General features: G+C 43.2%; 1 protein-coding gene across 1 annotated transcript in view; it reads right to left on the bottom strand.

Moving 5' to 3' along the window:
• Window positions 1-5,505: 5,505 nt before the first annotated feature.
• Window positions 5,506-25,491, bottom strand: part of LOC136877301 (esterase FE4) — a 79,156-nt gene continuing 59,170 nt past the window's right edge. Inside the window, exon 10 of the mRNA XM_067151231.2 lies at window positions 5,506-5,993. Within this exon, the coding sequence (XP_067007332.2) occupies window positions 5,825-5,993 (169 nt within the window). The 3' untranslated portion in view covers window positions 5,506-5,824. The remainder of the gene's footprint in view (window positions 5,994-25,491) is intronic.

Genomic DNA, 25,491 nt, shown 5'->3' with positions numbered 1-25,491 from the left:
ATGGCCCAACTATTACTGTGTCCCCGTTTATCTAGCGAACGGAACAAAATACTATATGAAAACATTAGAGTTCATAAAGTTACAATTATTGGAATACATGATCACCTCAAAGACGAAAATCCAGTAGTCTGCAACATATTAACACACTTCAAATGTAACATATACAATTGTAATATTTAGGTTATAGAACTGATAGTAAAAAACGAAAGACATTTGTAAAAGAAATAGGTGAGGATTGATGTAAAGTAGTGCCCTATGATCTCGAGTCCGGCGAAGCGCAGCTCGCTGGCTGGCTAGCACTGAGTCCGCCGGTTACTGGCGACCGACCGAGCGTTTGGCGCGCTCGGCCAGTCGCTGATGATCGGTAGCCCGCAACCGGCTGCACAGGACGCTCGGCCGCATACTCCCGAGAGCCAGAGAGGCGAGCGGTACTCGCCGGTAAAAATCAGAGATAATGCAGACCTCTACCTAACTTAAGGCCACGGCCGCTTCCTTCCCGCTTCCTTGCCTGTCCCATCCCTCCACAAGGCCCCTGTTCAGCATAGCAGGTGAGGCCGCCTGGGCGAGGTACTGGTCATACTCCCCAGTTGTATCCCCCGACCCAAAGTCTGAAGCTCCAGGACACTGCACTTTTGGCGGTGGGATCCCTCGCTGAGTCCGAGGGAAAACCGAACCTGGAGGGTAAACAGATTAAGGAGAAGAAGAAGCTTTATCCCAAATGTGTTGTTTATTATTGTTCATCTTATGTGAATCATGAATGTTGCTACAAAGAATAACTCATTATGGACTTATATTCCAGTATTTACATTTCTGTTCGTGTTGTGTATCGTCAATCAGCTGTTTGTATTCGTAGCAATTTGGCACCACCGTCTGCCTTCCGGCTAACTGTCGAGTCGAAACTCATAAAAACGGAACTATATGTTCTCTCGCTGATGGACCTTCATTCACTGACTGCAGCAATTCCTGTCGGGTTTGGAAGCGATTTTGCTTCGCAGGGCGCGAAACCGCGTCTCCAGTTCCTCTCGGTCAGGATCTTTTTCTGACCACAATTCTGACGTCGTGTTTCGTGGCCAGGTGCAGGACACCACTGCTTGTAGACACGTTGAACAGTCCGCTGCGAAACATCAACACATCCAGCAACTTCACGCACCGCAAGGCCATGGGCACGGCCAAACACGATTGTCCCTTCTTACCACACTGTGACATCCTTACATCTACGCATGGTTACGTACACTGGCTGCTTGAAACATCAATGTCTCACTGATCGCTACTACCTTATGCTCACATAGAGACAGGCAGAGATTATACCATTAATCGCTAAGGTCTTTGTATAATATGGAAAGGTATTTAAGTCAAATAAACTGATCATGTTTATAATGCACAGACAAAGCCTAAGTTTTATTTATAGATATATTTATAATTTATTATGAAGAACTACATTTTCAGTTTCAGAACTCGTTAGGTCATATTTTCAACTTTTATAGGTCGTAAGCGTTAATAATTCGCAATATTCAGCATCAACGTGCTTATTGCAAGAGGATCCAAAAATGAAAGTTGACTTGATTGACTCCAGCTCATCGAGACGTTATTTATTATGGGGTAAACGCTACCCTTACAGATATGATAACAAACGATGAAGTCCTAAGGAGAGCTAGGACAAAGCAAGAACTAATAACAACCATAAAGGTTCGCAATACAGCTTATCTAGGCCACATATTTAGAGGAAACAAATATGGCCTCATAAAACTCATTCTCCAAGGTAAAATAGAGGGCAAACGGCGAGTTGGCAGACCAGAGATAACATGGTTACACAATATCAAGCAGTGGACCGGTATTGAGACAACTGAGAGACTCTTCCGACTAGCAGAAGGCAGGAAAACTTTCTCCAGAGTAATCGCCGACGTCTGGGCAACCGGATATGGCTCTTGAAGGAGAAGAAGAAGAAACGCTACCCTTGTGCTATCTCATATTCTATTCTAATATCATCTGAACGTCAGAATGGTAGGCCACTGAGCCTGATCCTTAAGGCACATATTCCAACAGTCTTCCAAATAAGTTAGTTAGAAACGTTGTAAATGCATCTTAAAGATATTGAACCCATGACCTTTGTGCCCTAAGAACATTATGCATAATGTAACAATTAAACTAAAAGTTGGATTCTTGATAGCATGGATTTGACACGTGACGAGGGGGTGATTACCTTCGGTCCCACGCTCTGGGGTACGTGACGTCAGCCACACGTGTCAACGGCGGAAGAATCTCAAGTCATTTTTGTGAACTATTTCAAAGCGCGTGTACATGGCGTGAACCAAGCCAAGTCAAAAAAATATAGTGCCTATCAAAGGGGGTCAATCATCTCGCAAATCGAACCCGTAAAAATTTTAAATGTCCATGAACACTACCGCCAGAAATGTAGCAAACATGTAGTCACTTTCAAAACTCTTGAAATTACAGTTTAGGTAAGTCAGAAAATTTATAGAAATTTTCTTGGCGGCAAAGGGAGAGATCCGAAGAGAGGGGGTAACTGCTATAAATATGAAGGGACGCCATGACGAAGTCTCTTTCTCCGGCATTTGTGATACAAAGCGGACAAAAAATTGTTGAGCTGCTCTGCGAAATCAAACAACGAAAGTAGACTGAATTCAACTGCAGATTTCAGCCAGTGTGGCTAGGTCTTGAGTCCATGAGGGGATAGTTTTCTTGAGTGAAATAATTGTACCAGATAGGACGGTCAAAGTACTGAATAAATTCTAATGTGATTAAGTAATTCGTGTGCGGAAAAAATTATAGTCCATCGTGTGCGCTCAACAAACAAGTGAAGGGTATTTTTTTATGCTTTATTCCAGGAAACCTGAAGAAAATAATAATAAACTGTGAAGCCATGAATGTAAAAATGGCTAAATAAAATGCCAGGGTCGCAGGTGAGCCCTATGACGAACACTGGCGTGACGACATGAGGTAGGTGACTTTCCATCTTACTACCTCTTATATCTTGTCTCGTGATCTCTAAAAGTGTATTTGAATGGGGATATACGACGCAGTGGTCACCCCTACTAAGTTTTGTAAATGTGAGAGTACGACTAAAAGAGTCATTTGTTTTATTTTCCACTTGGATAAATTTTTGAAGTCTTGCGAGTGCCGTATAATGTTGTAAAAAGTTATTGAATAGGGTTCCGAAGTGATATCACGTCCAATGTAGACCGTCATCCGTGTGAGTGTGCTGCCTATATTTTGTGATGCCAAATTAAGATGTTCATTCGACGTAAATTTTTCTGTCTGCAATTTGACGTTAATAATAATAATCCATGGTTACTCATTTTCAATCGAGTGGAAGCGCGCTGTCGGGTGAGAACCTAGGGTGATGAATTTGGTCACGGAGAGAAACGTTTTTCTATGCCCATTTTAAACTGTGTCTGACTGACAATAAAAGATCTAGTAGAATGTTTCAGTCATTTCTCGTAAAAATCAAGTTATTAAATACGATATCATTTATGCGAAGTTATTCATGATTAATGCATTGTGCAATATTAGACGTCGAGATTTCTAGTGAGGATTTTATTCCAGTTCTTGGTCGATGATAATTGTGGAGCTGGGAAACAGAGGTTAGTTTTGTTGATATGAGATTTGTGAATCAGGTTGGACCTGTCATTGAAGCCGGGACACGGAAGCCCGAGGAATGTTTTATATGAGTTGAGATGAGATGTGCGAATCAGGTTAGAGTCCTGTCATTGAAGCCGGGACATGATAGCCCGAGGAATATTTTATAATGTTGAGAATGGAAAGAAATTCATAGAAATCCATAGCGGTATCAATTGGCGACGCGTATAATTAGTGTGGGCATCTTGAAGCATAATCTGTGCATTTTGTTGGTTAGAATATCGTATTTGTTTAATTATGTCGGCAGAGTTTAAAGGTAGCATTTTGAGAAGCCAGTCAACTGTGAATAAACCAGGTGTTTCATGTAACTGCCAAGCGAGCTTGGGGGGCGAGAGGCCTCAGCTGTGATAACGGGAAAGAAGTGGAATTGAGATTGTACTATAATTCTCGGCCAGGGAAAACGTTAAAATGCTGGATTTAGTTGAAATTCATAGCCGGTAATGATCTGAGCATTGTGAAATACTGTAATTGGGGACGTAATGAACATTTGAAATCACGAACTTTGAGTATAAGGAACAGAGTAACCAAATTCAGGGTTGTCCAAAATATAGAGCGATGGCTGTGATGATCGGTTTGTCTGTGAGGGGTGTGCAAAATTCATAAATGGTAATGACGAGATATGGCATCGTAATTATATGGCGGGTTGTTTGGTTTGTACGTAGATTATTAGGATATCCAAGTGTTAATAATGGTTAGGACTAGATTAGATTTTAAAGTGTGAAATCACGAGACAAGATATATAGCTGGACATGAATTATGTAACAATTCTTTCCCAGCCAGATAAACATCGCAATATTGAATTTACATCACAGCTTCGTAGGAATTTGTGAAGAAACCAGAGTCCGCGGAGATAAAATTTACTGATCTTTAACATTTCGTTAAATCATTTAAATTTATTTAATTATTAAATTCAGTGAAACCGCATTTTGAAATAACTTTAATCAAGCGAAATCTTGGAGATGCATTCTGGAAATTTTAGTTTGTTTTTCTGGGAAATATTAAAATATAAAGTAACGATTAAAGGGACATATCCGAAGGAAATTGATTTTACTGCCACAAAGTTTGTGAGCATTGCTATTGTTGTAATTATTGAACTTTGATTGATTGAGCAGTGAATGTGCTGGGGATAGTAAAGTGGAACTTTGGTCATCAACCGATGTAACTTAATTGTGTTTAGCCTTCAGCCTAGAAACTTGGATGGTCAGGGGGTCATCAACCTCAGTGACTTAGATTAGGTCTATATGCCATTGTAGCATCCTTTCCTTGCGGTCATCATCCACAATGACTTTAAAGTAACTTAGAAGATTAGATGTCGGTCCATGACATAGACGCAGGTCACATCGATTCAATTAAGGGTCCATGCCGTAGAACCACTGTGTGGCACACACCGATTGGACGGCCTTAATTATACCCAGAGTCCAGAGTTCGTGTTACGAGGGCTGGACCATAACGAATCACTATGATGGTACATGTGGTCTCACATGGAAACCGAATTTAAGGATTTCCAGACTTTCCTTTCTTAAATGATTAATAATTGAGACAATGGTTTCTAGTATGAATGCCCGTCAGGCAGTTACGTTAAAGTCTCACACCAGTGTTCTGACCATTATATAAAAATGATTGTGGTGTCCAGTGGACACAGTTGACTTCTATGATACCATTGACAGATTGCTTCAGAATTTTCCTGAATAAATAGGAATCTTTTAAATAGACCTTTCATTCCAGTAGATAGATTAGAATTACTGAACCCTACCTTTACCTCAGCAAGTGACGAAGAACCCGATACGACCCAAGAGACAGATCTCATGAACTTTGCTGATAGGTAAGAAAGGTAGGTATCCCTAAATATGGACCTAAAGGGTTCAATATATATTGAAATAAAGGTATATATAATGATCTTTTAAAAAACTCCTTATGAAAAATTGCTCACATTATCTCGCAAGCATAATAAAAATAATGGACAAATGTATACTGAGAGGGAAGTTGAAAATATGAGCTAATCAACTTCTGTGATGAACTGTCATGTTTCGATTCCTGCGTTTCAGAACATGTAGTACATAGTCAGTCTAGTGAGGTAGGCGTGGAGGAAGACGGAGAGTACAAGAATAATGCACTCAAGATCATATCGAACACAAAGAAACTCTTCCAGTCTGCTTTGGACGCAGATTTAGGACGTTAGAGATTTGCGATAAAATTCTTCCCAAAATTGCATGCGCTCCTTAAACATATGCTTCTTCATACTGAGTTCTTCATTTATCTCCAAATAACATGGACTGGTGCTAGTGTATGGCTCCCACTTGACTGGAAGTAGGGGATCATCCTTTGGCGTAGGGTTCCTGAAAAATCATATAAACATTACTAACAGTGGATATTAAAAAACGAAAACAAAGAACAACAACTCAAAGGCAAAACCCCGTGCAGGCCATGACGTCACCTATAAGGGTGAAAGTAAAGGTTTCCACATGCAGTATATAGGGTTATTCACCTAACATGTTACACGCAAATAACTTCTAAACCATTAAAGATATCAGCATTCTGTTTTCATATTCGTAAATGGTACGCAAAGTCTTATAAAATAACGTGCTATTTAGTCTCATGGGGTGATTATCAAGCGAGATATTGATACTAACTCCATATTTTTAAATGGAACGGCACAAATGTATACAACTGATTTAAAAGTTTATCTGCGTACAAGTTCAAATATGTAAGTATTTTCAAAATCGGATAATTACTTTTTGAGATATAAGTAGGAACAGCATGCGCTGTTTTGCATGCCGCATCAGGCGGCGTGAAGTCGGGCAAGGACATATTGAGGCGCAAGCAGCTTCCTGGGAGTGAGTTCAGCCACAGAATGGGTACCAGACATGTAAGCACCTCGTACACATGTGATGGGTTTGCAAAGTGTGCACGACAGGCGAACACATGACATGACAGAAAGGGTTGATGTGTTTAAAACGAATAAAATAAGTACTTTGCCTTGAAAGGAGCTATAATTGTCACTGGTTTTAGTGTACAGTTCATACTACTCTATGAGTTGAGAAATAAACATAACACATAACACTGGAAGTGCTCCTTCTAATAAAGCAAATGTTCAGAGCTGATCGTAGTGAGATGGCAACAAAACTATTACTTATGTTTTATTTTACATGCATTAATCTCCGCAGAGCTCCAGCGCGACTGTAGTAGCGTGCATTCGGGAGAGCGTAGGTTCGAGTCCTGCCTCGCCCAACCTGACATTGATTTTCATGGTGTACCATGTTTAACACCAGGCGAATACCGGATAGGTATCTTTGTGATAGGCCACGGCCGACTTTCTTTCCAAATCCTTCCCATTCCCATCTGTCAGAAAAAAACGCTAAACTGAGCGCAGGCTATTACATGTCAAGACAAAACAAAACAACTTTAATCTCTCTTCCCCGTTGTGTGTTCGCCAGTCATACAATAACGTTGCACACCCAGGGTATGTTACGGTACATCACATTATGTTTACAATACATGCCTGGATCCGTTCTGTGGCTGGAATCAAGGCCAGGAAACAGCTTGCGCCTCGTTATGTCCTTGCCCGACTTCACGCCGTCTAATGCGCCATGCAAAACTGCGCATGCTGTTCTTACTTATATCTCAAAAAGTAACTGTCCGATTTTAAAAATACTTACATATTCGAACTTGTACACAGATGAACTTTTAAATCAGCTGTATAAATTTGTGCCGTTCCATTTAAAAATATGGAGTTAGTATCAATATATCGGTTGTTAATCATCCCATGAGACCAAGTAGCACGTTATTTTACAAGACGCTGCGTACCATTTACGAATATGAAAACCGAATGCTGATATCCTTAATGGTTTAGAAGTTATTTACTTGTTACATGTTAGGTGAATAACCCTGTATAACAAAAGCGGGCAAGCAGCGCTCTAGGTCAAGCAAGTAAAGGCGCGGAGTATACGCTCTGACAGAAGATAAACCTAGCAACTGCTTGCACTGATCTCAGTTACAACTAGTGAAGGGGCGTGTATCTAAACATTTAAACTTTTTATTGTACCTAATGCCTCGTTCTATTCAGTGCATTCAGTTTTTTATACAAACGTCTTGTGGTAAGTAAATACGTTTCTTCTTCTACCGCTTTTCCCACATCTGTGGGATCGCGGGTCCGGACTGTGTCGCACATGTGGATTTGGCACTGTTTTACGGCCGGGTTCCCTTCCTGACGCCAACCCTATACGGAGGGATGTAATCCATATTGCGTTTTTCTTTTTCTTTTTTCTTTTTTTTTCTATTTGCTTTACGTTGCACCGACACAGATAGGCCTTATGGCGGCGATGGGATAGGAAATGCCTAGGAATTGGAAGGAAGCGGCCGTAGCCTTAATTGAGACACAACCCCGGTATTTGCCTGGTGTGAAAGTGGGAAACCACGGACAACCATCTTCAGAGCTGCCGGCAGTGGAGCTCGAACCCACTATCTCCCGATTACTGGATACTGACCGCACTCAAGCGACTGCAGCTATTGATCTCGGTATTGCGTCTTTCTGTGGTGATTGGTAGTGTAGTATTTTTTCTGAATATGAAGAGGAAAGTATTGGGACAAACACAAATACCCAGTCCCCGGGCCAGAAAAATTAATCAAGCGCGATTAAAATCCCCGACCCGGTCGGGAATCGAACCCGGGACCCTCTGAACCGAAGGTCTCAACGCTGACCATTCAGCCAATGAGTCGGACGTGGTAAGCAAATATGTTTACTTATATTACATTCATTAGGTTGTGTGTGAAACAAAATTATTTATTTTGACACGTGATAACTAAATCGCCTCTGTGGTGTAGTGGTTAGTGTGATTAGCTGCCACCCCCGGAGGCCCGGGTTCGATTCCCGGCTCTGCCACGAAATTTGAAAAGTGGTACGAGGGCTGGAACGGGGTTCACTCAGCCTCGGGAGGTTAACTGAGTAGGGGTGGGTTCAATTCCCACCTCAGCTATCCTGGAAGTGGTTTTTCGTGGTTTCCCACTTCTCTTCCAGGCAAATGCCGGGATGGTACCTTACTTAAGACCACGGCCGCTTCCTTCCCTCTTCCATGTCTATCCCTTCCGATCTTCCCATCCCCCCGCAAGGCCCCTGTTCAGCTTAGCAGGTGAGGACGCCTGGGCGAGGTACTGGTCATCCTCCCCAGTTGTATCCCCGACCCAGAGTCTGAAGCTCCAGGACACTGCCCTTGAGGCGGTAGAGGCGGGATCCCTCGCTGAGAAAACCGACCCTGGAGGGTAAACAGATTACGAACGAACGATAACTAAATACTCCCGTCACTACTACCTGTACTCATAGAAATACTGCAGGCTTTAATAAAAGCTTGTTTAGGAATACAACACAAACAATGAAGTGAGTGAGTTGGCCGTGCGGTTAAGGGCTGCGCAGCTGTGATCCTGCATTCAGGAGATAGTGGATCGAACCCCACTATCGGCAGCCCTGAAGATGTTTCTCCGTGGTTTCCCATTTTCACGCCAGGCAAATGCTGAGGCTGTTCCTTAATTAAGGCCACGACCGCTTCCTTCCCACTCCTATCCCATCGTCACCATAAGACCTATCTGCGACGTAAAACAACTTGTAAAAAAATGAACGACGACGATCTGAAGGGCTGAATTGCGTAAACATAACATTATATACACAGCTAGGTACATTGTTGTGACTCTACTTGCGGCTTGACGTCGCATTTCACCATCTAGTCTTTACAGCACGAACTATTACAAGTCAGCTGCTCTCGGCTCTTCCCACGCTCAGCTCAAGGAGTAGCGCTCCCTCATTGCCGCACGGGGGTACAGTTAAGTAATACCTCTAGAATTCGGGCGGGTTACAATAGGGTGGGGAATCCGCGTGCATTCCCGACGTCTATGACAATAGGGGACAGGAAAGACTCTGCCAGGTTGCCAGATTTCAAAAAAATATTTCTTAAAGTACTCTGGTTCTTAGAAAATCTCATTCCAAATTGAAGTTAAAAATGACGTTAAATGCGAGGTAGACTCACATTCCTTTGTCATATTAAGCAAAGTTTAAAAAGACATTTCTTATGAGAAATATGTCCGTATCACAGAAAAGATGACATTATGAACGAGTTGTCGCTGAAACCGATGTCGTTATAACGAAGTTCATCTGTATATACCCTCGCTTCTAGGACGAATGACGCAGATGTTAGGCCACTTACAACATTCATCATCATCATCATCATCATCGCTAAATGGGATAGAGTGAATAATTCTATGCCCCACCGCCAATGCCTGCAGCATTTTCGCTATCCAGTTAACGATCTTCAGATCGTTACCTGGCTGTTTCATGGCTTCAATTGTCCCTCGCTCATGAATATCTCTCTCTCCACACGAGTTCCCTTAAGTTACATGCTATTAACAAGTGAAATTCTTCTCTTATATCACCACACAATAAACATCGAATTGGCCTTCATTCTTGTCCAACCCTTATTCATACAAATACCCATCATCCACCAAATTAGTCCTCTGCTCTCTACTCTGTTCACATTTACTATTCTTAAATTTACCACTTGTTTGATTCTATCAAACATGTTTAGGCTCGTCCTTCTCCTACATTCAGCCTCCAGCTCCTGTGATTGAATATCTCTGATCCTTTTTAATGTATTCATCCAACACACTTCATTCCTCCTTTCCCATTCCTTTCCCCAATAGTTTCCTAAACCCAACCTCTCAATAATATTTTCACCTTATCAATCCAGTAATCTCCAAACGTACTCTTAATCTGGTGCTGGTAAGCCGTCTGTAGGAGTAAGCCGCCCCCAAATATTTTCAATCTTCACCAATAACCCAACACTCTCTTCGGGATATCAACCTCTATATACTCATTGCACATAACTCTAGCCGCTGAATTAGCCGGGCAATTTGGGAGGCCCATTACAATTATGCCAAATCTGCTAACTATCTGAGTTAATACAATACGCTCCTTCTCAACCCCCCCCCCCCCCATACTTTTACTCCGTATAACACCCTACTTAATATCACTGTTTTAAATACCATTCTCTGTATATTAAAATCAATCCCCAGGAATTTATTTTCCAGTATCCTTATACCTGAGAGTGCTGCTAACCCCCTCCACGTAACTTGTTTAGTTTGGTCGGACCATTTACCATTCCTTCTTATAGAAACACCCGAATACTCTAGCTTATCTGTCTCCTCTATTACCTCAGAATTTGTCTCCCAGTGCTGCTTCTTTGTCTTCCGTTTCCTACTTTTCCTACATACCATCACCTTTGTCTTCCTACTACTTACTCTCAGCGACCATTTTCTAGCGTACTCCGAAACCTCATTTAAACTTTTCTGTAAGCCCCCTCCCGTCAGCGTCATCAATAATACATCATCTGCAAATATCAAACCTGAGATTTCTAGCTCTCCTAATACAGGACACGCCCACTCATTCCCATGCCCGGCTAATATGTCATTGATAAAAATAAAAAAAGAATTGGAGATAATTTGCAACCTTGTTTTAAACCTATAGTTGATTCGATTAAGCCACCTACAACCCCTTCCTCTATTCTAATTCTACAATTTACTTCCTCATATATGGCCTCAATCGCACGTCTCATCTTTTTTTGGAAATTCCCACCCTCCCCAATCTCTCAAGCAGAGCCTTCCTACTCACTGTATCAAAAGCCTTTTCAAAATCGACCGCTGCTATATACGTACACCTTGCGTCCTTCCTTTCCTCCTCACATATGTATCAATTACTGTCTTCACTATCATCACATTATCCATCGTTCTACGTCCTTTCCTGAATCTACTCTGATAGATCGACACCGAGCTCGATAGCTGCAGTCGCTTAAGTGCGGCCAGTATCCAGTATTCGGGAGATAGTAGGTTCGAACCCCACTGTCGGCAGCCCTGAAAATGGTTTTCCGTGGTTTCCTATATTCACACCAAGCAAATGCTGGGGCTGTACCTTAATTAAGGCCACGGCCGCTTCCTTCCCACTCCTAGCCCTTCCCTGTCCCATCGTCGCCATAAGACCTATCTGTGTCGGTGCGACGTAAAGCAACTAGCAAAAAAAAAGCGATAGATCGACAATATAGAAAACTCTTCCGGCCATCTTCTCAACCTATTCGCTAACATGCCCGTGTACACCTTACTCAATGCGTCTAATAAAGTTATGCCCCCGTAGTTACCAGGGTTGCTCCTTACTCCTTTCTTTTTCCTAAATAGTGCATATAATACCTTCTTGCTACTCCTTCGGGAAGTTGGTACCTTCGAACACATTATTAAATAACTTCACTCTACTCTCCCCCATCATACTATTTTTTGTCGCGCTTTCCCAAAATACATTTGTTATTCCGTTCCCACCCCCTGCTGTCCAATGTTTTGCTTTGCCTAACACTTCCAATACCTCTTCCACTGATATTTATTTATCCAGCTAATAACTCCCTACTGTTATCTCCCTCTCAATCACCTCCACTACTCTCTCTGCCTTACACCTACTATATCCTTCCCTCCTAACAGTTTTCGAAAATATTCCATCCATGTTTCATAGTCAATTTTAGGTGTACTGTAACTCTTCTCTTTTATTGATTCTCCCCCATACCTTTTCTCCTTCCTTGCTTTTGCACTCCCTATTGATCACCTCTGCTTGTTCCTTCTTCCATAACATTTTCCTTTTTATTATCTTTTCCTTGTATTCCCTCCTCAGTCTACAAAACCTTTCCCTCTCTTCTCTCCCTCCATGCTTCCTAAAATCTTTCAGCGCCCTCATAACTACTATCCTTAATTCCTTGCATCACTATTGTAACAACACTCTGCCTCTTCTACCCTTTTCCCTCTGTATCTTGTGACCTCCGCTACCCTGTTAATGGGGTATTCTACTAGCTCTACGGCCCTATCCACATGATTACATCTCAATGCTACTTCACACCCTACCTTAATAATTTGGAACTCACTTTGTAAATACTTATCAAGTCTCTTTGTAGTCTCCTCTGTCAATTTATAATTAATAAGTCTCATACCCTTTTCTCTATCCCTCGTTCCTTTTCCCAACCTATCCCTGTGCTCCATATAAATATCTGGGCATGATAAGATTCAACCCAGTCAACAACCTCAATATTATTTATTCTCGCCAACATATCCTCCGAGCTGATTACCAAGTCGATAACACTCCCTGCTTGCTTCATAAAGTACGTCAACTTGCCCTCGCTATCCCCAGTCCACCATCCATTTAGAATGTATAGATATCTGCCGAGCATAATTCCAGCAGTTTCTGCCCATAACCATTTATTCTTTTATCTTTACTCCTTCTTTCACCCCTCCTTATTTATGTCCCCTCTTTATTGCTTACTGGACTTAAGCTCGCTATTCTGGCATTCCAGTCACCCATCAATACCATCCCCGCTTCTTCATATTTCTCACTGATCCCGCTAATTTCCTCTATCAGCTCCTGGAAGAAACTATCATTTGCATATACTGAGCCACTAGGATGGTTATATAAAAAAGCCAGGCATACCTCTTCAGGCTCTCCCACACCTAGCTTACACCTGACCCAAATCGCCCTCATCCATCTGATTTTCTAATACTTCAATCATATCGCATATTACTTCCTTTATTAGCAATGCTATTCCGCCTGGATTTCTTCTCCTCCTCCCCAGTTTTCTCTTCGTTATGTTCCTTACCACAAACCTCTTCTACGCCAGACTCTTTCCTTCTTCTAACTATGTCTCCAAAAGGGCCACAATATCAAAACTTTCAGCTACTTTTATCACGCCCCCATTACCCAATTTACTTAGCACCCCTTCAATATTTACAAATCCTATTTTCCAACATAGCTATTTATTCCCCCTCACCATCCTCTTCCCTCCTTCCCTTATATTTATTTCCTTCTGATGTGTTGGTCGCTCTAATTCTCGTTAACCTCGCTCCTTCTTTATATGCTCCCCCTTCCTCCTTTCTAATCATTTTGGCACTCCCTTTACTAGCCTTATCTTCTTGCCCTTTGTTTCTTTCTTCTCCTTCCACTGTTCCGCTTTCGTGTGTCAGCACCAACCCCTCCTCCCTCGGTGATCTTCCCGTTGCCCGTTCCTCCGGTGGACACTGGACTTCGGTCACATCGTCACAGTTATTCACTATTACGTGAACACACACTGCACTTGCTTTAACATTCCTTTCACCTTCACCCGCTGATTGTTCGCCAACCTGCTGATGTTTGTAATCCATTTCCTGAAGCTTGTTCACTGCCCACACACGTAACCACCTGCCGTTTCCAACTACCAACTGCTGGCCTCTAATATGTTCTCTCAGGCCTTACTTTCTCGCTTCCCATAAATGTTTTCTTAAAATTCTCAGTTCTTTACTTGCTTTGCTACCAATATCGCTCTTCAACCACACTTCCTCCGCTTTTTAAATTTCCTGCATTCCTTAACACAATATCTACCATCAGGATGGATAAGAGCGACACTTTAATGGGCCTGTTGCCCTTCCTTCTCCCCACTCTGTACACATCATCAATGTCCACCTCGCTAAAGTTGATCTTCATTTTATGTTGCACCACATCCACCACCTTATACACTAAGTCTACTTTATTTTCTCTAGCACCTTCTTGTATTCCATAAATAAAGATATTTTTCCTTCTTCTTTCCTGATCACCATTAGCTCTTTCCATCTTCACCTTTACCAGCTCCTCCACGTAACTTGTTTAGTTTGGTCGGACCATTTACCATTCCTTCTTATAGAAACACCCGAATACTCTAGCTTATCTGTCTCCTCAATTACCTCACCATTTATGTCCCAATGCTGCTTCTTTGTCTTCCAGGTTCTTGAGCTTCTTCTGCAGTATTTCTACCTCTTCTTTGTTGCTTTCTGTTGTAACCAAGGTTGAAGTTTACAGAACACAACTTTTATTGCTTCACTTTATGATATTTACACAAATAACTGAAATTTATTTTGAAGCAAAAAGGAATATTGAATCTTGAGAAAAGTCTGTCTTTATACAATATGTACAGGTTTGCAGTCTTTATATACACTTCTATCTTGAAAAGATAGTCTTTGTGAATTGACACGTTGATAGTCGAGAACTATCTGGCACACTAACATAAATGTCTATGAGAGTCCTTGTTTGTTGAAGTGCCTGAATTCCTAAAAAGCAAGTTCAATTGATTGAAGAAATTCCACCTAGCGAAACTAAGGGAGCTTGCATATATTAGGGAATGAAAATGGCTTGTAAAAGAATTACGGAACATAGGCAGCGGAAACAGGTAAGGGAGCGGTGACCAGAGGTGAAACCTCGTACTGCCAGAAATTCAGTCCACCTGGTCGAAGCACATTTTCAAGAGGAGTAGCCTCCGTGCTCGACGTAGGGTGTATTCTGGAGCTGGACACCGGGGCAAGTGGGCGATTGAGCAGGAAGGGAGCTCCTATTTATACTACACTCGATGGTCAGGCACGCGCACTGAGGGCTGCGCGTCGAAGCTAGCAGAATGATACACAGGCGCGCGTGCAGCTGGCTGGCTGAGCGAGAAGAGAGCGCCGGACATACAACACCCTCCCCTCCTAAATACGCCGGTACGGCGTGAAACGGCGGCGGCGCTGGCGGCGACTGCGATGCTGGGGCGGAGCTGCTGATGTCTCTGTTGTATTGTCCGGAGCTGGAACTGGGCGGAGTGGCGCTGTCTCGTCCTGAAAGGAACCCATTGTTATTAAATGATCTAAAGCTCGTTCAGCAATAGATTTATCTGGTTTAGCAATAGCATCAATAGCTGGACAGGGGCGGTAGCGCAGACGTATCTGATCTTGATGGCGGCAGATACGTTTCTCCGTAGTCTGTATCTCGTAGAGACGATGACCCAAAGATCTGCAGATGACTCCAGGTATCCAGAGTGGGTTGGATTTGAATGTCCTGGTGTAGACCTTGTCGTTGAGGGAGAACTTCGTTGGTGAGGTCTTATGCTGGGCCGGAAGAGGCTGTAACAGAGAAAGTAAAGTTCTGTGAGGTCGTCCATGGAGCTTCTGTGCAGGAGTGACATTATCAGCGCCTGGTAGAGTTCTGTAGTTGTTTAAGAGTTGGAGCAAGGCTTGGTCTTTAGTTAAGCCTGAAGAGACAGCTTTCTTCATACTTCTTTTAAATGTTTGTACGAAGCGTTCAGCTTCACCATTAGATTGAGGGTGAAAAGGTGGTGCTAGGATATGACGAATGCCATTATGTGTACAAAAGTTCTGAAAAGCAGTAGCTGTAAATTGAGGTCCGTTGTCCGAAATGAGTACTTGCGGTAAACCTTCTGTAGTAAAGATTTTCTGGAGAGCACGAATGGTAGCTTCGGTTGTAGTAGTCGAATGCATATCCACGACATATGGAAAGTTTGACAGTGAATCGATGACTATTAACCACATGGAATTGAGGAAAGGACCTGCGAAATCGATGTGAACTCGTTCCCATGGAGTAGTAGCAGGAGGCCATGAAGCAAGATCAGAAGACGGGGCGTTCTGATTCGTTTGACATTGCTCACAATGACGTATTAGCTTTTCGATGGCGGCATCCATACCGGGCCAGTAGCAGTGTTGACGGGCGAGTTGCTTTGTTCTGGAGATACCCCAATGGCTTTGGTGTAATAATTCGAGAACTTGTTTTCGTAGGCTAAGTGGGATAACCACTCGGAAGATGGTGCCTGCTTCTAGTAGTACAACTCCGGCACGAGTCGTGAGACGATGCTGCATACGATGATAAGGTGCCATGTGGGCAGGAAGTGTGCTCTGAAGAGACCAACCGTTGCGGATGTAAGTACGTACAGTAGCAAGTGTACTGTCCTTATCCGTAGCTTTAGCTATGCAGGTAGCATCAATAGGAAAACTGGATACAGTATCTTCAAGTTCTATGTCCAACTGAAGACATTCAGATTCTTGAGAATCGAAGGCAGTATCAGGACCAACGGGTAAGCGGGAGAGGGCATCAGCATTACAATGCTGGGATGTGGCTCGATATACAATCTGATAGGAATAATCAGAAAGGAACATGGACCATCTTTGAAGCTTTCTGAGGGAATTCTCTGGGATCTTATTACCAGGATGGAATAAGTGTACGAGAGGCTTATGATCGGTAATGATCAGGAAATGGTTGCCATAAAGATATTCATTGAAACGGCGAATACCAAAGATGATGGCTAAAGCTTCTTTCTCTATCTGTGAGTATCGACGTTGATGGTCATTAAGTGTTTTCGAAGCGAAGGCGATGGGGCGTTCTTGTCCATGACGATCCTTCTGGGAGAGAACTGCACCGACACCATAGTCTGAAGCGTCAGTAGCTAGCGTGATGATCTTGTCGGGCTGAAAATGAGTGAGTTGTATAGCTTGAATTAAGGCGTTGTTGATTGTTTTCCATGCCTGTTGGCATTGCGGAGTCCACTGAAACTTAACACCTTTTTTACGTAGAGCGTTTAATGGAGCTGCCACTGTAGCGAAGCGTGGAATGAACTTATTATAATAGTTCGCTTTGCCTATGAAGGACTGAAGCTGCTTGAGGTTCTGAGGTGCTGGCATGTTTACTATCGCGGAGACATTCTGCATACTAGGACGAATTCCATTCTTATCAAGTATATGTCCGAGGTAGTGAACTTGAGGCTGAAAGAAGGTACATTTAGCGAGATTCGCTCGTAGTCCATTGTCTTTCAATTTCTGGAGAAGAAGGCGGAGATTGGTTAGATGTTCCTGATGATCTTTTCCAGTAACAATAATATCATCCAGGTAGTTAGCACAACCGGGAATTGAGGCGGTGAGTTGAGCCAAATAGCGCTGAAAAATAGCCGCTGAGGATGAAACACCGAATGGGAGCCGCTGGAGCTGGAGCAGTCCTAGAGGAGTGTTGAGTGTGAGAAATCTCTTAGATTCTTCGTCTAAAAGTAGCTGGAGATATGCTTCTTTAAGATCAACTCGAGAGAAGAATTGTCCACCAGAGAGACGACGGAATAAGTCTTCTGGACGTGGAATAGGAAAGATATCGGTTTCGAGTTGTGCGTTGACTGTAGATCGAAAATCGCCACAAAGTCGAACATTACCATCAGGTTTCTTGATTACCACGAGTGGAGTAGCCCATTGACTAGAAGTAACTGGTACTACAATTCCAGTTTGTATCCATCTTTCTAATTCTTTCGTGACCTGGTCTTGAAGTGCTAGGGGTACGGAACGTGCTTTGAGGAAGCGAGGCTTAGCTCCGGATTTCAGCTGTATGTGAGCTGTATAGTCTTTTGCTGTTCCGAGCTGAGAGTCGAAGACTTCAGGAAACTGCGCTAGGAGAGCGGTAACATCAGAAGTAGGATGCAATGTAGATACGACGTTAATGTTGTCATGTATCTGGAAACCAAATAAGTTAAATAGATCCATGCCCATAATGTTTGATGCAGTGTAGTTGTTAACTACGAGAAGAGGAATGGCCTTCTGAATTCCTTTATAACTAGCCTGAAGCTTAATTTGACCTTTGATGTCAATTTTCTTCTTGTTAAATGTCACGAGCTGAATGTCAGCTGGAGAGCATGAAGGTGAACCTAAGTCGTGGTAGGTAGTCAGGTTAATAATAGAGACAGGTGATCCAGTGTCTAATTGAAAATCGACAGATCGATCAGAGAATGAGAGAGGAATGATGATTTTGTGAGAATCCTTTGTGGGAAGAATAAGATTGATCTGATCAACTTCCATGTCTTGGCGGGGCTGTATATGCTTCCGGCGCGCTGCAGTAGTCTTAGCAGGGCGGAGCGAACTTTGACAGACAGTCTGAATGTGTCCAAGTTTATTACATCGTTGACAAGTAGCTTTGAAAAAACGACAGTCACGACGTTCATGATGCTTGAAACAACCTCGGCAGGAAGGCAGGAGTTTCGAGGTGCTTTTAGAATTGGGCTTCCGTGTAGCATTACGAGAGGGAACCTGGCGAGAATGCTTGGTGGAGAGCGCCTTATCCGTACAGTTCACTGTAGCAGAGGACTTGCGGGCCTGAGGCGAGACTTGTGCAACTTCGTGTGGAGAAGCTATGGCTGCGGCAGTCTTGGTAGTAAGCTCATAAATCGTAGCAATACGCTGGACGTCTTCTAAAGAAGGGTTACTCTGCTTGACAGCGTCAAAACGTATTTTGTCTTCAGGAGTATGTAAAATTATCATGTCCCGAATGAGAGAATCAGTGTAGGATGAACCACAACCGTCCTTGGAGCAGATGAACTGGCAGGGTTTAGCTAGACCACGCAATTCAGTTATCCATTCAGTATGTGTCTGATGGGGTTGCTTTCTGCTCTGAAAAAATTTATAGCGAGCAGCCACTATGTGAGGAGCTTTGGCATAGTGTTCCGTGAGACGGGCCAAGAGCTGCGTGAAGGGTACCTCAGATAAGTGTTCTTCTGGACTTAATTTACGTAGTAATTCACACGTAGCATTGCCAACCGAACTAAGAAATAGTGCGCGGCGGCGTTGATCATCTGTGACAGAATGGCAGATGAAATGCTGTTGCAAGCGGGCTAAATAAACTGACCATTCTTCCTTAGCCGGATCAAAAGCAGAGAACGGAGGAATAGCTGATGGCTGTGTAGATACAGAAATAGCTTGAATAGCCTGAATTAATGCTGCCTGTTGTTGTTGCATAAACTGTTGTTGTTGCTGTTGTAAGGCTTGGAAGACCGTAGCTAGTTGTTCCGCAGTAGCCATTGCGAGATGCGTGCAAGAAATAGTAAAGTAAGCTGTGTGTCAGAACTGGTTGGAGTGTCGTTGTTGTTTAGCACGTCGCCGTAGAGTTGACAACTGGGACCGAAGAATTGTAGTTGTCGTGTTTACCTCGTTGCTATAGAGTTGTCAACTGGGGCGAAGAATTGTAGTTTGTTGCTTTTTACCTCGTCGCCATAGAGTTGGCGACTGGGGCCGATGACGTGTAGTTTGTTGCGTTTTTACCTCGTCGCCATAGAGTTGGCGACTGGGGCCGATGAATTGGAGTGGGTGCTTTTTACCTCGTCGCCATAGAGTTGTGTTGTAACCAAGGTTGAAGTTTACAGAACACAACTTTTATTGCTTCACTTTATGATATTTACACAAATAACTGAAATTTATTTTGAAGCAAAAAGGAATATTGAATCTTGAGAAAAGTCTGTCTTTATACAATATGTACAGGTTTGCAGTCTTTATATACACTTCTATCTTGAAAAGATAGTCTTTGTGAATTGACACGTTGATAGTCGAGAACTATCTGGCACACTAACATAAATGTCTATGAGAGTCCTTGTTTGTTGAAGTGCCTGAATTCCTAAAAAGCAAGTTCAATTGATTGAAGAAATTCCACCTAGCGAAACTAAGGGAGCTTGCATATATTAGGGAATGAAAATGGCTTGTAAAAGAATTACGGAACATAGGCAGCGGAAACAGGTAAGGGAGCGGTGACCAGAGGTGAAACCTCGTACTGCCAGAAATTCAGTCCACCTGGTCGAAGCACATTTTCAAGAGGAGTAGCCTCCGTGCTCGACGTAGGGTGTATTCTGGAGCTGGACACCGGGGCAAGTGGGCGATTGAGCAGGAAGGGAGCTCCTATTTATACTACACTCGATGGTCAGGCACGCGCACTGAGGGCTGCGCGTCGAAGCTAGCAGAATGATACACAGGCGCGCGTGCAGCTGGCTGGCTGAGCGAGAAGAGAGCGCCGGACATACAACACTTTCCACCTTCCCCTTTCATTCTTTCATCTCCTCCTTGATGCACTGCTTAATATCCTCAGCCTGGTTCGTTATCAGCTCTCTTACTTGCTCCGCCTGACAAGCCTCCTTCACCAGCTCCTTTATTACCTCCATTTCTTCACATCCAAGAGCGCCCACAGGACATGGGCCTGGGGATTCGTCTCCACTCCCCCTATCGTTAACAACACTGCCACCAGAACTGCGACAAGCAGCGCTGCCATTATCCCCACTTTCGTATCCTTCATCTCCTTATCCTTTGCCTCTTTATTCTTCCATCTGCTCTGTCAACTTCCTATCGCAGCCCTATATTGGTGCAAGGTGTTACCCACTCCGCAACACTCACTCAGCACATCCGTTCTCTCTGGTTGCTCAATCAAGACTGCCAGCAATTTACCTGGCACTGATTTCACTTACGAATTCCTGAATCAATATACCTCTCTAGAAGTAAAATCCTCAACACCAAAATTGACCATTACTTATTAGCATGGAACGGATTTCTATGTAAATACGTACGTGTCTCAGTGACACAAGTGTGAGTGAGGAATGACTTAAGTTACATTTATCATAATCTTCCAGAAATCACAAAAGCACTCAAAAGGCTCAAAAACTCACATGTGTCATTTTCAGGAGTTTCAAAACTGTGAATAATACTGTGGGACAACTGAATCGTGGTTCAGGTAAAGTTGCAGATGTAGTAAAACTGAAGATGGACACCGTACTTTCAAAGAACCCTGAGTATGAAGGAATCGGAAAGGTTACTGCAATGTTGTGTTGAGATGTAGTGTAAGTGTGAAGATAACCTTGGACTTAACCCCATCAGACATCGTGAAGTTCAAATACGCCCTCACTAGTCCTTCTGATATTGGTCTGACTCATTGGCTGAATGGTCAGCGGTAAGGCCTTCGGTTCAGAGGGTCCCGGATTTGATTCCCGGCTGGGTCGGGGATTTTAATCGCCTCTGATTAATTCTTCTGGCCCTGGGACTGGTTGTCTGTGTTCGTTCCAACACTTTCCTCTTCATACTCAGACAACACACTACACTACCAACCAGCACAGAAACACACAATAGTGATTACATCCCTCCATATAGGGTTGGCGTCAGGAAGGGCATCAGGCCGTAAAAAAGGGCCAAATCCACATGTGCAACACAGTTCGTACCCGTAACTCCACATATGTGGGAAAAGCGGTAGAAAAAGAAGAAGACTCCTTCTGATGTTGGATGCTGTTTCAGGCTCAATAGCGGCGGTTTGGAATTACAACAAAACTGATAAATAAAAGCTGTAAAATGGTAAGTTTTCAATGCTGTATGAGTGAATTTCGACAGAGAGGTAAAGGTTGACATTTTACCAACTTTGTTTTTATTTAGCTTATGGTACAACTTAAGCCGTGCACAAATTGAGTAACATTGTAAAAGCAGCAAATAACTTTCAAAACAGAATAGAATAAGTATAAAAAGTCAAGGAAAAACATAAAGTCGAACAGAAGTATTCCTTAAGCTACCGTATCCTCTGGGTGGTGCTAAAGAACAGTCGCTGCAGGCGCAAAGGAAGTGCTATCATCTGCTCCTAAAGGCACCCTGCAGTATTGGTTACTGGACCGGTCTCCTGACCTCCCGGATAAAGCGATACGAGCACTCACTCAAAGGCTCTTCTGAGAACCGAACAAAGAATTTACCATCTTAAGTGCGGAAATGGTAGTTTTTGAGCTTTTGATTCGATACTATACAAGAAAACTTTCACCAAAGGAAGAATATTACGCATGTATTAAAATTAAATAGAAGTAATGCCTCATTACACAATTAAAAATCATTTAATATTTGACTACACACTAAGAAACTAACAGACACTCAATAGACTGCCAGACTGACGAATGCGTGCGGCAAACGGGTGAAGCATACTTCAGTGTTCATGACCTTGGTAAAAGAAAAGATATACTCCTGCTACCCTTCCTCACAGCATATGCAAAGTCTCCACTACGACACTATTTTGCGTATTTCTGCTAATAATCTTGTTAATAATTTAAAAAATAAAGGGAATAATCAGCTGATAAGACAACAGAGTTTGTACAAATTGCTTGTTTCAATAATTCCTCGTTTCAGCCGACTAAAATGGGATATAATGTTTTCTCCATACCTCAGTGTCCATGGCCTGTGTTTGAGTAAATATAAATCTCTCCTCAGAGAAAACAGAAGACCTTTCCAGCACTTAACAGAACGGTTTGTAATCTATTGCTTTGGTAACAGGGAATACATTACATTACATTATCTTTATTGCCAATATATTATGTAGCATCTCACACAGAAGCATGCAAAACGCCACTTCTACAACTAACTAAACTAACGACTAACTACAATAAATCTATGCTACTTTTATTCTACATCTGATTGGTCGCGGCATCACCCCTGATGAGGAACAAAGCCATCCTACCCCTTGGATGCCACTACCAGGCATGTCTCGTGAGGCCGGAAACCGCATCCTCACAGACCCCTTCCGCTGCCAGGATTATTTCCTCACCGCTCCTTATGTAACAGGCCGCATGTGAGCGGATAACCAGCTCTACACGCGGTCCGTCACAACTCTCTTCTCTCGCAAGACGGATAAGATTCCTCGTCCCCCTGTGGGTGGGGGGGGGCGGTAGAATAACACCCACGGTATCCCCTGCCTGTCATAATAGACGACTAAAAGGGGCCCCAGGGGCTCTGAACTTGGAGCGTGGGTTGGCAACCACGGGGCACTTAGCTGAGTCCTGGCATTGCTTCAACTTACTTGTGCCATGCTCCTCACTTTCATTTATTCTATCCGACCTCTCTTGGTCACTCTTGTTCTTTTCCGACCCCGACCGTATTAGGTTCCCGAGGCCTAGTGGTATTTCATTTTCACGCCCTTCGTGGTCCTTGTCTTCCTTTGGCCGATATCTTCATTTTTCGAAGTGTCGGATCCCTTCAATTTTTTCCCTCAGATTAGTGGTATATAGAGGATGGTTGCCTAGGTGTACTTCCTCTTAAAACAATAATCAGCACCACCACCATTACTCGGATCGAATTTCCCTGTCACATTGACAGCGTACTTCCTCTCACCTACTCTTTCTACCCGTGCAGACGTCACATCCTTGGGATAGGTCCGGCCTATCCCTACCTCTCCAATCTTGCGTCATGTACTCCACCATCTCGCTTATGCAGCATCTCGCCCTGGGTGGATAGCCAGCCCCATGAGTAAGACGCTACCTCTCACCTAACTAAACTAACTACTCAGCCACACTCCTCCTTTATTCATATTTACCTATTCCACATAGAGTTACACTGCACACATCAAACAGTCCATTCTTCAACTCTCATTCTCTGTTCCTTTCATCATTATATTCTACATAGACTTACACTAAACACATACAAAGAGTTCATCATTCAAATCTCGTATTCTGATCACTCTTTCTTTTCATAGTTCTTCCCACACTCTCTCTTCATTTCCATACTATTGCCTTTATTATATTACTTCTTAATCTGTTTACCCTCCAGGGTTGGCTTTTCCCTCGGACTCAGCGAGGGATCCCACCTTTACCCCCTTCAAGGGCAGTATCCTGGAGCGTGAGACATTGGGTCGAGGATACAACTGGGGAGGATGACCAGTACCTCGCCCAGGCGGCCTCACCTGCTATGCTGTACAGGGGCCGTAGTGGGGGATGGGAAGATTGGAAGGGATAGACAAGGAGGAGGAAAAGAAGCGGCCGTGGCCTTAAGTTAGGTACCATCCCGGCATTTGCCTGGGGGAGAAGTGGGAAACCACGGAAAACCACTTCCAGGATGGCTGAGTGGCAATTGAACGCACCTCTACTCAGTTGACCTCCCGAGGCTGAGTGGACCCCGTTCCAGCCCTCGTACCACTTTTTCAAATTTCGTGGCAGAGCCGGGAATCGAACCCGGGCCTCCGGGGGTGGCAACTAATCACACTAACCACTACACCACAGAGGCTGACTTATCATATTACTACTCTTACAAACTTTCATTTTTACATTTCACATCAGTTCTATAATTTTTCATAACTCCATCAATTATACCTATCTTTCACCTTCCATCTCCCTTATCTCCTTTTATTCACTCAATTTCTTTATAAATCTTGTTCTAGCCGCTTTTAAAAAATTTGAAATTTTTTTCCTCTCTCCCACTCTCTACACAACCATGATGTCATAAACTTTATCTAACCTCTCCACTTCCTTCTTATTAAACAATTTCCTTTTCACCTCATCCAAAGCTTTGCAGTGGTTGAATACATGTAAATCCGACTCCCCTCCCCACACAATACACACCTATCCTTATTTTCCCTTCCTACACACCCTCCATTTTTCGATACACGTAACAACCACCAATACAAGCCTCTCTTTGCTCTTCTCCCTTCATTCTTTTGGAGGGGGGTTAGTTACTTCTGTCAATTTATTTAACACTGATATAGAGCCTCTATTCCCGCATTCCATTATGATACTCTGCCTCTCTAAATTTAATATTCTCCCCTTTATGTTTTCCAGCCAACGGCCGTAGCCGTGTTGAAACACCGGATTCCGTGAGATCTCCGACGTTAAGCAACATTAGGCGTGGTCAAGATTTGGATGGGTTGCCACGCGCTGTTGGTGGGGGTAAGGGAATGGAGGAGCGGAAAGGAACTGACCATCCTACCGTACGTACACTCCGGCTCAGACACACCTCTGCGGAGATTTAGACCTGCCTTCGGGCAGAATTCACCCCCTTAACTTTTCCAAATCCATTCTTTCCTCTCCCCCCAAGTAACACTCCCATACTCCCCCAAGACTAGTTTCTGCACTTTTTTTTACACTTATTCACCAATATCCTTCATTCTCCATTCTTTTCTGAAATCCATAACCTTCCTGTATTAAATCCCCTCCCTTCCCTTCCTCCAACCTTATCCAATACTGTATCACCGTCTTTACCATTTCTACCTCCATAGACTCTTTGCAAACTCATCTAGCCCCAGCATTTGCCGTGCAGTTCGGTAGTCCCATCACAATCTTACTGAATTTCACCACTACTTGGTTTAATACCACCCTATCCTCTTCCAATCCCCCTTACTTCCACCCCAAATAATATTTTACTCTTGACCAGTGATTGAAACACCATTTTCTGTATTTTGTATTTTATATCGGGGATTTTTTT

Source organism: Anabrus simplex, chromosome 7, assembly GCF_040414725.1.
Source record: "Anabrus simplex isolate iqAnaSimp1 chromosome 7, ASM4041472v1, whole genome shotgun sequence".
Taxonomy (NCBI): domain Eukaryota; kingdom Metazoa; phylum Arthropoda; class Insecta; order Orthoptera; family Tettigoniidae; genus Anabrus; species Anabrus simplex.
The sequence above is the reverse complement of the archived record's forward strand: the minus strand, read 5'-3'. Positions and strand labels throughout refer to the sequence as shown.